An 11,879-nucleotide genomic window follows, 5' to 3' on the forward strand; every position below is an offset into this window, starting at 1 on the left:
TCAATTGTACAATTAATTAAATTAATTAAATTAAATTAAATTATTGTACAAACAATTAAAATTGTTGTCTGATTGTGGTAAGAATAAACATTTTCTGTTTTTTAAATAAACACACATGGCTGCTGTAATCTAGACAGAGTTTAATGAAATTACAAATTGTTGTTTTAATTGCATGAATGACACGAAGATCATAATCAGCGGACACCTCAGGAGACATTTTACTCTCCTCTCTGATTAAACCCAGATGAGTTTGATTTTGGTCGGATGCACCAGGTTTGGGGAACACCTCGACCCTGCGTAGCACTGACAGGTGAAGTTTTCAGCCCAGGCGTTGAGGTCGGTAGCGGAGGGTAGACCGATCGCCACGTACTTCCTGTCCGCCCGCAAGAGGCTGAAGTAGGCGGGGTTCAGGTGCAGGTAATGGGAGGAGTCGTACGTCTTCCTGACGCAGCGGCCCTTCCCCTGGCACAGGACCTCGCTGCAGAGCATGGCGGCCGCCGTCACGTTAGCGATGTATGGGTTGAAGGTGGACGACAGGTACTCGGACAGAGACTGACAGGCAGCCTGCAGGGAGGGGGCGGGGTTTACAGGTGAGACTCAGGTATGTTATGACAGGAAGAAAAGCTTTAGTCTATAAATTAATTCAATACAGGGAGAGATGATATTAAAACAATGACTGAGACAAAACAGGGAAATTTTAACATTTTAAAACATGAAATTTAGTTTTCATTTTTGATTTGGGCTTTTATTTTTTAGTAGAAATGCGTACAAAAACATTTAACTTTAATATGACTAAAAAGTAAAAAGTTAAGTTAAAATATTAAAGTGCAAATAAAATGAAAAAATAGATCAAATTAAATAAATTAAAAGGTAGATTTTTGATGTATTTTTTCTTCCTTTCATTTATAACAAACTAAATAATAAATCTAAGAATGTTACTATATATAAAAATTCAGCCGGACAGTGATAGAATAAAACAGTGGGCTAAAGCTAAAAGCAAGTGACAATAAATTAAGATGCATGAAAAAGCAGAAAAGTCCTCTGAGGCTGAAATAGTTTTTTCACGCGTCTTTCAGCAGAGATAAGAAATACATTTGCGTCACAGCCGTCACTTCCTCCTAAAACAGGAAACAGTCAGTTGAGTTATTTGCGTCTGGTCATCTGTGTTCCTGTTTTCAGACCCATGAGCGTTAGTGCTGCAAACACACACAGACACTTTAAAAGTCCTTTAACGACTGGGAGCCGACCAGTCCAACCAGTGATTAACCCTCAGGAGGCTGTGGTTACCTTGTTGTTGTAGTCTTTGGTTCCTCCCCACATCACGACCCCCGAAGCTCCCAGAGCTGCAGACTCCCCGACAGTGCTCACCAGGTCCATCTGGAAGACGACGAAACGCACAGGAGATTTGTCAGGAGATTATAAATATTCTGATTAATTATAAATATAATATGTGCGAAAATCCCATGTAAAACTGAAATATAAAGCAATTAAATGAGTTCTATTGTTAATTAGTATAACAGGCTCAACTCATGTAAACAATTTTTGTTAATTTTTAACTGCAGTTTTGTTACTTTTTTGTTAATTTTTAATTGCAGCTTGTTCATTATATCAGTATATTGGAAACATTTAGACATTTGCAGAATAACATGTTTGTTCCATGTGTTAACATGTGTTGACATGTACAAAAATAATCATTGCATTTATGAACACATGATAATAGCAGTCACATTGAAGATAATCATCATGTAGGTTATTTATTTACTCAAAAAATAAACTGTACCCAAGATTAAAGCGTCAGCTGCCAACAAGAAACCTTATTAACACAACTTCAACTCAACTCGATCAGTGGCCTGATAACAGAAGTTTCATAATCCACAAAAAATTGCCACACAAACGTTTTCGAGATGAGATGATTGACAGAAATAATAACTCAACATATCTCTTCAGCTGATTTGACAAACGTTAATTTAACGGTTTCGAGCAAACGACCTCAGCTTCTGTGTTGACGAGACAGATATGTGAGTCACTGCTGTGCAAAATTAACTCCCCCCAAGGACGCCACGTTATACTGAAGGAAGAGGGGAAACTAAATTGACATTCAGTCCAATTATCAGGCTCCTGAAATCTTAGAAGGACCTGAACTCGTCTAAATTGAAGAACCGAACGTTAGTTTTCAAGTAACATGACAAATCAGACGCACCAGACTCTGGAACTTCTGTGTCTGATCCCGGTACAGAGGCCTGGAGTAGACGTAGACTGGCACTGTATACGGACGTTTAGGCAGCGCCGCCACCCTCAGCGCCTCCTGGACACGGTTGCGGACGTACAGTGCGGCCCGCGGGGAGTTCCTCAGAGTCGGGTGGAGGTAGACGGAGGGAAAGAGGGCGGTGCTGCGCTCCCATAGCCACAGCATCTGGTTATTCTGCTGCTGGGTCTTCGTGGAGCACTTCCCCGTGTAGCTGGGCTTCTCCCAGCCGTAGTTGAAGCAGTCAGGGAACAGGTAGAAACCCCAGCGGCGGCTCGGACGCTCGCCATTGCCCAGGCTGATGGTCCTCTCCATGAAGCGCCGACTGGCGTGCTGGAACTGGCTCTTGGCCAGGTTGTAAATTTGTTTTGATGATAAAAACGGGGCCACCTGCAGGGCGTGAGTGATAGACAGCCTCTGATAAATACGCTTCATTCCCCAGTTCTGCTCCCACAGGGGTCGCCAGGACTCCCAGTCGATGACAGCCAGCCCAGGAGAGGAATCCTGGGAGATGTAGTGATCTATCTGACTCTGGGCCTTGGCCAGATGCTCCGTCAGGTTGCCGTTTTGGGGGATCCCGCCTTGGTAGAGCTTGCGCTTGATGGTGTCGACCATTGGGTAGAGGCCGAGGTGGTCCTGGTAGAAGATGGTGAGGAACTGACCGGGCGTGTTGGCGGGCGTGGTCACCGCCTGGAAGGCCTCGGTGTCCAGCGGAATGTGGAGTCGTCGACACTGGTCGGTGGGGGCGTTCCATATGGCCACGAAGGGGTGGTCATGGATCAGCGGCGGCTCGGTATTTGGCAAGGCGACACCGGTGGTGAAAGATACGATGATACAGAGGTTAATGCAGGACAGGAAGGGCGTGGCCATCATGACGGCTCTGGACAAATACAAGACAAAGACAAATAAACAAACAAGGCTCAGTCCATGATACCCTCACCCTATCCACTCTGTATCCATGTACACATCCTCCGACATCCTCCGACTGTGCGTCTACGCTGCTGCAGACTTGTGATTTTCCACTTCCTGTTAACATTAGTGCAAATATATATGCAGGAAAAGTATAAATTTCCTGACAACGACAACTTTTCAACCATCACTGTGTCGCAGCAAGTTTATTTGATTTGTCTAAATGGTCTTTACAAGTTCATGTCTTAATGTCAGTCTGCATCAGACCGGTTTGAGGGATGTCATGTGACTTACTGGTGAAAGGTCGTTGCAAGTATCTTAATAATTTAGAGCTAAATACCAGCTAATATTTTTGGAAAATTTGACAAACGTTTCCAGGAAATTATCTGGAAAACACGGGACCTGTAAAACAAAACATTACCAAATGTTTTAATGTTTGCAGATGTTGCAGTCATATTCATTCTCTGCACCCTGGGTTTGGAATAACTTACTGCCTTCAAACGCCATCTTCAAAACATGTTCCATGGGGAATATAACTGTTGTAGATTATCAAACTCCCTCCTCTGTACTCATAATGAATTAACATCATCCGCATGTATGTGAATGATGTTAATTCATGTGTTAACTACTGTTCACAGTTAATGTATCTCAAGAGACTTCCTGGCTAATTCCTTCCTGGTAAAACCAAATAAATAAGTAAATTAATAAAATAATGGATTAGAATAATCTTCCAACTATCAGCCTTGTGATGCCAAATCAAAACTCCACTGAATAAAGATAAAAAATTACACCTAGCTATAAGTATAAACTATTTCTTATTTCCCAAAGACTCAACATTTTGTTGTCACCTCATAATCTCAGTATCGCAAATCAGCACAAACTTTAAAACTCCAGTGACTCCAGAGTAAATCCAGTAATCTCTTACCTGACAGGTGATATCTGAGTTTTAAATAGTTGTACAGTATTTTCCATATTTTGTGCAACATTTCATCAGTTCCTACCTGCTGCTCTCTTCAGTGACCTGTGAAGGACTGTTAATTGTTTCTGAACTTCTCTGTGTCTCTGTTTTCTTGCTGCTTCATGCGTCGGAGGAAACTGTTTCACCACCGATCGATCGTTATCTGGTCGATGACCTGATGTTTGGCCCGGACCCGTCGTTCAGGCTGTTGTTGGACGAGTTGGGGATTCAGGGCTCAGGTGTTCGCTGATAGGTTGTTGCATATGATTATATTATTGTATTTTATGATTCAGATCGCATATGGTGGGAAATATTGCAATATTCAATGTTATCAAATATTGGCCCTTACCTAATATATGCATTACACTCTTTATTTATTTTTGCATTTGTAGTTCATAAAAAAAAGATGCATTTGCTTGTTTTCTTACACATCTATGTTTACAGGCACAAAAGAAGTCATTCATAATTCTAAAAATTTTGTACCATATTCCACATAATCATGGGTGAATTGATGGAATAACATTAACGTATTGATAGCTGCTTTTTGAAGGGTCTTTTTGTGCCTCAATAAAATGTCCAGTTTGATTTTAATAGTATAAAATGACTCAGAACTCAAACCCTCTGAAGTGTTCAGAACCTCTTTGTAATTCATCGTCATTTATATGTAATTCTGAGAGGGTTGTGTTAACGCTGAGGATAGCTGTGACCTGGGGCCTGATGTCCCACCAAAAATATTGTTGTGGATCTGAGGTTTGACTCTTATTATTGGACCAGGTCCTGATATTCAGTTTTCAACACTTTCAGGACAAACTATGGGAGGAGTGGCTGCACTGCAGAACAGTATCTGCATTTTCTTCACATGAAACACTCTCATGTGTTTTTAGATGTGGGATGTTTCTGATGTGTCACTGTTGGTGAGAAAGCAGAGACTGTAATCTCTCCGTCCACACCTCTTCCTTTTTTTTCTGTCCTCAGTATTTGGACAGAAACCAGCCGGTAGACGATTCATGTCTCCAGGTTTGTTGCTGAGAAAAGAGTAGAGTGACTTTTAGGTTTACTTGAGGGATATATTTTACAAAGAAGGCTAAAACTCTCTACTATCTATTGATCCAACATGGCCGCTCCCCTGAAATCCCCTCTTTATCTGCACAGATGAAAAATACAGAAACTCAAGTGTACTGAAGAAAAGTCTTTATTTGTAGTGCATTTACATTCAGGTAACATTTTCCATGTGTTGCATAGTCCTTGTTGCATATTTGGTAATTAACTGGAAGCACCGACAAACCTGTAAGAACACTTTCTCTGGACTCGGATGTGTTCGGGTTTGGTCCTTGTCAGGTTTTAAAAAGACTTTTCAGGCTCATAAAAAATCTCTCGTGTTCTTCGCAGGAGATGAGACTGTTGACATTTTATTTACTGCTCTACGGCAAGAAGTCGGCGTTAAAGAGCCATAAAACCACAGAGAGCTGCTGAGTCATGTATTCAGATACAGTATGTGCCATATTTTACATCCTGTTCAGTGTTTTCTCATAACTACAGTACTTTACATCAGCTTCAGAGACGGTAGCTGTTTATCAGCCACACTGACATGAAATAAAATCAAAAAATTAAACCCAGCCTGTTTTTCTGATTCCTCCAAACTCTCCAAACTTTGTTTTTTTTTTTTTAGCGTAATGAACTCAACAAAAATGAAAGAAATGATACAGATACATGATATTTTGAAAACAATAGCATCCACAGCATGTTTCCTGACAAGCTGTGCTTCAAGAGTGTAATGTAAGCACCAGTATAAAAAATACACAATTTATATGATAAGTGAAATAACAGCTTATTGTTGAGAAAAGCAATGGGCTTCAAACAGTAATTCATTAATGATGTTTTCAATAATACCACAAACCAACAAACCAAGCGTCAGATCTCACTGATTATCTTCCTACTGGCTGTCTGGTCGTGTTACCGCCCTTTGGTTTCCACTGAAAGACTTGACTGATGTGTCTCCAAAAACGTTCCAGGAAGAACTAATGCAGTTGTTGGCCAAAGAAGCCGTGCAGAGTGTTGCAGAAGTTAAATACACTTCAACTGGTTGAACTGAACGACAATCAACTAAAACCTCCATCTGTCGACATGCCAAACCTCTGTGTCACGTAAAGTGCCAATCACACTTCTTAAAGGTTCTGTCAACGAGATTTTAAACAACAATATAGCAGCAAATAACTATTTTCTATGTAAAGATATAGTGGAGTAATGGCGTCCTGAGTAGAGAACGAAGTCACACCCCCTCTGTGTGTTTTTTAATCGAATTTTCTCTGCATGGTCTTTGTTTTGGTAGCGTGTGCGTGTGCATGTTACATGCACTAACAGTGTTAAACCATTGGTCCTCCTCACATTTATAAACACATAGGCTTGCGGCCCATAAAGTTTAAAGTTGGACTTTTTACCTTTTTTACCTGCTCCATCAGTGTCATTCACGCAGCCGGCCACAGTGGATAAGTCCAAGGCTGAGTTTCTTTCCCAGTCTGACCATAGAGCCAATACTGGTCTGGCTTTACCGAGATGGACAACCCTATGATGTGTTGGGCAAATGTTGTTATCGCTAGCTGGCTAACTGTCAGCACTGCAGTGAGCATATCAGTGTGTGGGATAGTGGTTGGCTAGATTTTTTTTTTTATTGGCTTTACACAGAGTAACTTTATTCAGTTATTCAGCTCCTTGTTGTGGTCTAGTGTGACATCTAGTGGCGGTGATGGTGGTTTACAGAACCTTTAACAAGGAAGCATGTTTAGTTTTGTCTAGGGTTCATGTTTCTGGCTTTAAGTGAAATATCTTTTTGATTTTCTGCCATGAAAGATTGAATCATCATAACTTTGGTGATCTCTTATCTTTTCCTCTAGCACCATCATCAGGTGATTCATGACCAAATAGCTGCAAAACTGACATTGCTACTAGTCGCAGCTGTACTGTTTATTGCTAATGAGCGAATATTAGCATGCTAACATACTAAATTATAATTGTAAACATGGTAAACATTATACCTCAACATTAACCTGTTAGTGTTCATCCAGGGTTCAAGTCTGCGTCCATCTTAATTCAAAAACATTACACTGTGTGTGGAAAAGTAACATCTGTACACAGCTGTGCATCATACGACTGTCTTTACTAACGCTAAGTTCAACAGGAGCATCAACAACATCATGTGAAGGCTGAAGCCGGTTCGGGGTGCTGCACTCTCCCCAGCTTCCCATCGTTCATCCTGCTCATCCTCCCACTCCGTCCTCTTCCTCTCCTGCTCGTCCTCCTCGCCCTCCCTCCACGGCCCGTCGTCCTCCTTCACTTTGTTGATGCTGTCGCAGCTATCGCCCTCGTGGCCTTCGTAGCAGTGGCAGCGAAACCTCTCGGTCAGCAGCTGCAGTTCGTGTTGAGAGTGCCACCCGGTGACGGCAAAGTCCCCGTTGCCAGCGGGCCGGATGCGGTAGCTGTTGGCGCTCAGGTGGAGGTAATGGCGGGCGCGGGGGTCCCGGCGGATGCAGCGGCCGTTCCCTTGGCACAGGAAGTCGCTGCAGACCTCGGCGGCCCGTGTCACGTTGATGATGTACTGACCCAGGCGGTGGCTCAGGAAGGACTTCACCTTGGTGCAGTTAGGCTGTGGAAACAAGACAGTCATGATGTGATGTGCTTTGGTGGTTTGTAAGAAGCGGAGGTTGGTAGCTGTGTAGTAATAGTTCAACACTTTGTGATGTCACTGGGTTTTTCTGCCTCCTAGTGGTCAACGTTATTGAAGCTTTAACTGTTGCCCCAGATCCAGTGTTTGGGATCAGGTTTGGGAGATAACTAATTACCCAAACTAATCTGAAACAGTGAGTTTTGAGAGATTGGGTGCACAAGAGAGGGGTGACAGCCGTGCATAAAAGATTGCAAATTGCAAAGCAGATTTTTTAAATTAGGTCCATGCACGGACGCTCCCTAAGATCCTGGTGGGTCTGACTGTCAGATCCTGTTTAGATGAACACAACAGGCCATAAAAACACGCACTATACTTTTCAAAATGTCAGAGTGGTTTCACAACACGCAGCGACCACATGATGTCAACTTTCTATTGTCTGACTATTTACAGGGGTGGTTTGTCTTGAGTCCAAAACAAATCAAAAACCTTGAGAAAGGAAAGTTTTTCAAACTACACAGTCAGACTTCGACTGACTCAACAGCACAAATTACATCCCAAAAACAGAAGTTTGACATCAGATCTTCAGCCAAAACAACACATACTATCTGTATTCAAATGTTCTGTGCAGCCAGCACATCGTTTTTACAGAAAGTAAGACAGTAAAGTTTTTTTTTTTTTGTGCCTGATTATAGGACACCCACCCTCGATGCGGTCAAGTTCAGGTCGCCCCAGATGACGAATCCAGCAGCTCCCAGAGCGGCGCTCTCCCCGATGGTGTGGATCAAGTCTTTCTGCAGGAAACATATAGGTACAGACGTCACATCTCATGGTCACAGTGACACACATTAAATATCAAACATACTGAAACGACAGAAGCACAGTGAACATTCAAGGAGGAGGCAGATATTTGCTTTACGAACCTTTACCTCTAAGTTAAAAACATTTGTTGAGGATTTTAGAAAGTGAGCAGTGCAAGAACAAGAAAGAATTGCTCTTCAAAATGCATCTTTACTATCACATGGCACACAGTGCAGATTTTTTTAATTCAATGCAATGAATTTGTAAATATATTTGATGTGAAAAGTGAGAGTAATCATGTGGAGCAAAGAGCCACAAGATGGCGCTGCTAATCCAGGTCGAGAGTGTGAAAAGGTGAAAAAGAACCTTAATATTTCACTATGTTTTGAGTTTTGAGGTTGGCTAAAATACATCCGCACATATATCTTAAATCTTATTTCTAAGAGTCCTCACTCAATCTGCAGACCAGAAAAAAAGTCCCTCTTGTTTCACTGACAGTGATGAAGTTTCAGTTTAACAAGGAAGCCACTGCTCTCCAAGTTTGTATTTGCGACTCTGAGCTGCTTTTCTGTGGATCGCCACAAGATGGCAGTAGTGAATAAATTCATACATTAACTCTGTCGCTGCAAACAGACACTGTTAAAGTGAGAAGTGCATCATTATGGCAGATATTTGTATACGCTGCGGTTTACGAAGCTTCTCCACAGTATTCTCATCTCAGAATGAAAAGCTTCCTATAATATTTCAAATGAGTGGGAAGTGACTGAAGGGTTGGGAGTTCGGTATTGTTATTTGATTTATTTATTTTTCTGTGTTATTACAGGTTTTGACTTTCTCCTCAGGATTTTAACCAAAACCATCAGAGTCACTGGTTTCCAAAGAATCCAGAGACGAATGTTTATAATTAAAGGTTTCAGTCAAAGCCCATTCTGACATTTCACTTGTAGACACAAATAGAAGAGTAAATCATTTAGGATTTTGAATGTTGTATCAGCAGTTCTTTGTTGATAAAATAGTTTGTGTGATGACAACTGAAACACAAACTTTAGCACTGAAACTGAAACCCTGATCAGGTCTGGAGCTAACAGTCATGTGGTCTGAGCCCTGAGCAACCAGGCAAGTTTCCTTGGTGGGATTATGGACGTTTTCCACTCATTGTTTTTACAGTTTTAGACATAACAACAACTTGTCATGTTGATTGTCTCATAAACTCTCAGTCATCATGGTCGTTTTCTTTCCTCCACCTTCCTGCACAGAAGTGTTTATGATGGTTACGACCTAAAGCTAGTATTTCCCCACCATTGCTCACCAGTCTTCAGCGCTTTGTTGCTCATGGTGCCAGTAACATCCCACAGACTTGTGAGGGATAACTAATAGTGCTGGCAAAAAACGAACCAACAATTTCTGCTGCTCTATTTTCAGCGTGTACTTTCAGGAAATAACCACAGCCTTGAACTCTGAGTCAAAAACTTTCTTCTTTGAGGTTGTGCAGCAGCGGACATACTTGACATTGCATTACTAACTCCTCCTGGATTTAGTCTTCCCTTAAGGTCTTCCCTGTTTTCTGTTACTGCATAATCATTACCTGTCTTCTATTCCATCAAAGAACCAAAGAATCAACACATCCTGCTGCTGTACACCCTCTGTGTTCCTGAAAGGTGCAACAACAACTCAAAAAAACAAAAACCCCTTTAAAGTGAGATACATTTAGAGGTCACAATTGCAGGTAACAATATCATTTCCCAGCACTACTAACTGATGGTGCATCTGGGACAAAGGTCTAGGTCAAATTTTTCACAGGACAAGGTGAAAAATACTGTATTTGTGCAGACAGCATCAGTGCAGTTACTGGTTCATTACTGTGAAATGAACAACTCATATCAAACAGCACGAAACACTAAAATTTTAGTGACATGAAAGGGAAGGTGATTGCTGTTAGCTCCGACGTAACTATGTAAAAGGAGTTCAGAGGAGCACGAGTGCAGTGGCAACGAGAGAGCCGTCCAATTAGAGCTCAGTATGTAAATCACGTGCTAAATACTGAACACAATATAAACTTAGTATCTTACTGCGGTGAGGAAGGACAGGGGCTCGTCTCGGTATCCCAGCCTCATGTACACGTAGGTGGGGAGGTCGTACTCCTTGGAGGTCAGCGAGGCGACGCGGAGCGACTCTCTGATCCTGTGCTGGGAGAAGTGCAGGTTGCTGATGCTGTTGGTGTGACTTTTCCTGATCGCCACGGAGGGAAAGAGCGCCGTGCTGCTGTTCCACAGCCACAGCAACTCGTCGTTCCTCAGCCTCTCCAGCAGGGGGCAGAAGCCCGTGTAGTTCTGCTCGTGAAGGTTGTAGTTGTGGCAGTCAGGGTAGAGGTAGAAACCCCAGAGGGCATTGGGGCGAAGACGCGTCCCCAGCTGAATAGTCCTCTGCATGAACGCCTTGGCACTTTTCTCAAACCGCCGGCGTGCCAGCTCCTCCACCTGCGCCGCCGTCACGTTCACGTACGCCTTGGCAGTCAGTTCCTTCGACTTTTGCCGGTAGATGTCCTTCTTGTGCCAGTTACGATTCCACTGAGGCCGCCAGAACTCCCAGTCGATGACAGCCAGGCCGCGGAAGTCCTCTGCAGGGATGAAGTGGTTGATGTCCTGGTAGGCCTTGAACAGGTGCAGGTCCAGGCTGCTGTTCTGCGGCAGGCCGCCATTCACGGGAGCGCCCTGGTGGTTGTAGTGAGGGTAGTAGCCCAGCCGGTTGGCGTAGAAGATGGTGACGTTCTGGCCTGTCCAATCAGCACGCGGGCTCCCGTGGATGTGGAAGAGACGGTCCAGGTTGATGGTGACCTTGTACTTAATGGCGCACATGTCAAGCGGAGCGTTCCACGCCGCGATGAAGGGCTTCCGGCCGATCAGGGGCAGCCTGGCAGGTTTCTGACCGAAGGCCGTGTGGAAGAGCAGAAACAGCCAGGAGCAGGTGAGGGCCACAGGTACGACGTGGTGGGAGGAGGATGCCCCGCCCACTGGCACAGCAGGCATCCTGGGGTTCAGGAGGAGCAGCTGTCAATCATCCTGAAGACGAAGAAGGAGAAAAGAAAACAAAAATGTTAAAAATTTTAACAGTAAATTGGTGTAACTGACTTTTTCTCTCATGGCTGCTGCAGCTGAAGAGATGTTACAGAAACCTTTCATGTCATTCAGTCTGCGGTTTCTCTCTCTCTGTCTGTCTGTAATGTATCTCATCACGAGTAGCGTTTGGTACAGACGTTTCCTTTCGCGCCGCCATTAGTAGAAAATATAAATCCTACAGTGGAGATATCC

General features: G+C 43.2%; 2 protein-coding genes across 2 annotated transcripts; both read right to left on the bottom strand.

Moving 5' to 3' along the window:
- Positions 1 to 4,180, bottom strand: LOC111236009 (hyaluronidase-5-like). Its single transcript, XM_022764593.1, has 4 exons — positions 4,156 to 4,180; positions 2,201 to 3,125; positions 1,288 to 1,377; positions 1 to 564 (listed from the first exon to the last, which is right to left on the bottom strand). The coding sequence occupies exons 2-4, from the start codon at positions 3,116 to 3,118 to the stop codon at positions 235 to 237; spliced, it is 1,338 nt and encodes a 445-aa protein (XP_022620314.1). The 5' UTR covers positions 3,119 to 3,125; positions 4,156 to 4,180; the 3' UTR covers positions 1 to 234.
- A 3,071-nt stretch (positions 4,181 to 7,251) lies between these two features.
- On the bottom strand, positions 7,252 to 11,597 carry LOC111235955 (hyaluronidase-4-like). The gene is made up of 3 exons (XM_022764531.1): positions 10,641 to 11,597; positions 8,475 to 8,564; positions 7,252 to 7,752 (listed from the first exon to the last, which is right to left on the bottom strand). The coding sequence occupies exons 1-3, from the start codon at positions 11,595 to 11,597 to the stop codon at positions 7,252 to 7,254; spliced, it is 1,548 nt and encodes a 515-aa protein (XP_022620252.1).
- Between the last annotated feature and the right edge of the window lie 282 nt (positions 11,598 to 11,879).

Source organism: Seriola dumerili, unplaced genomic scaffold (genome assembly GCF_002260705.1).
Source record: "Seriola dumerili isolate Sdu_G_001 unplaced genomic scaffold, Sdu_1.0 BDQW01000550.1, whole genome shotgun sequence".
Lineage (NCBI taxonomy): Eukaryota > Metazoa > Chordata > Actinopteri > Carangiformes > Carangidae > Seriola > Seriola dumerili.

Coding starts and splice junctions, on each gene's coding strand:
- LOC111235955 (XM_022764531.1), bottom strand. CDS start 11,597: ATGCCTGCTGTGCCAGTGGGCGGGGCATCCTCCTCCCACCACGTCGTA. Junction 8,565..10,640: donor CCCTGTCCTTCCTCACCGCA/GTAAGATACTAA, acceptor TGTTTCCTGCAG/AAAGACTTGATCCACACCAT. Junction 7,753..8,474: donor TGAACTTGACCGCATCGAGG/GTGGGTGTCCTA, acceptor TTGTTTCCACAG/CCTAACTGCACCAAGGTGAA.
- LOC111236009 (XM_022764593.1), bottom strand. CDS start 3,118: ATGATGGCCACGCCCTTCCTGTCCTGCATTAACCTCTGTATCATCGTA. Junction 1,378..2,200: donor CACAGAAGTTCCAGAGTCTG/GTGCGTCTGATT, acceptor GTCGTCTTCCAG/ATGGACCTGGTGAGCACTGT. Junction 565..1,287: donor CCAAAGACTACAACAACAAG/GTAACCACAGCC, acceptor CCCTCCCTGCAG/GCTGCCTGTCAGTCTCTGTC.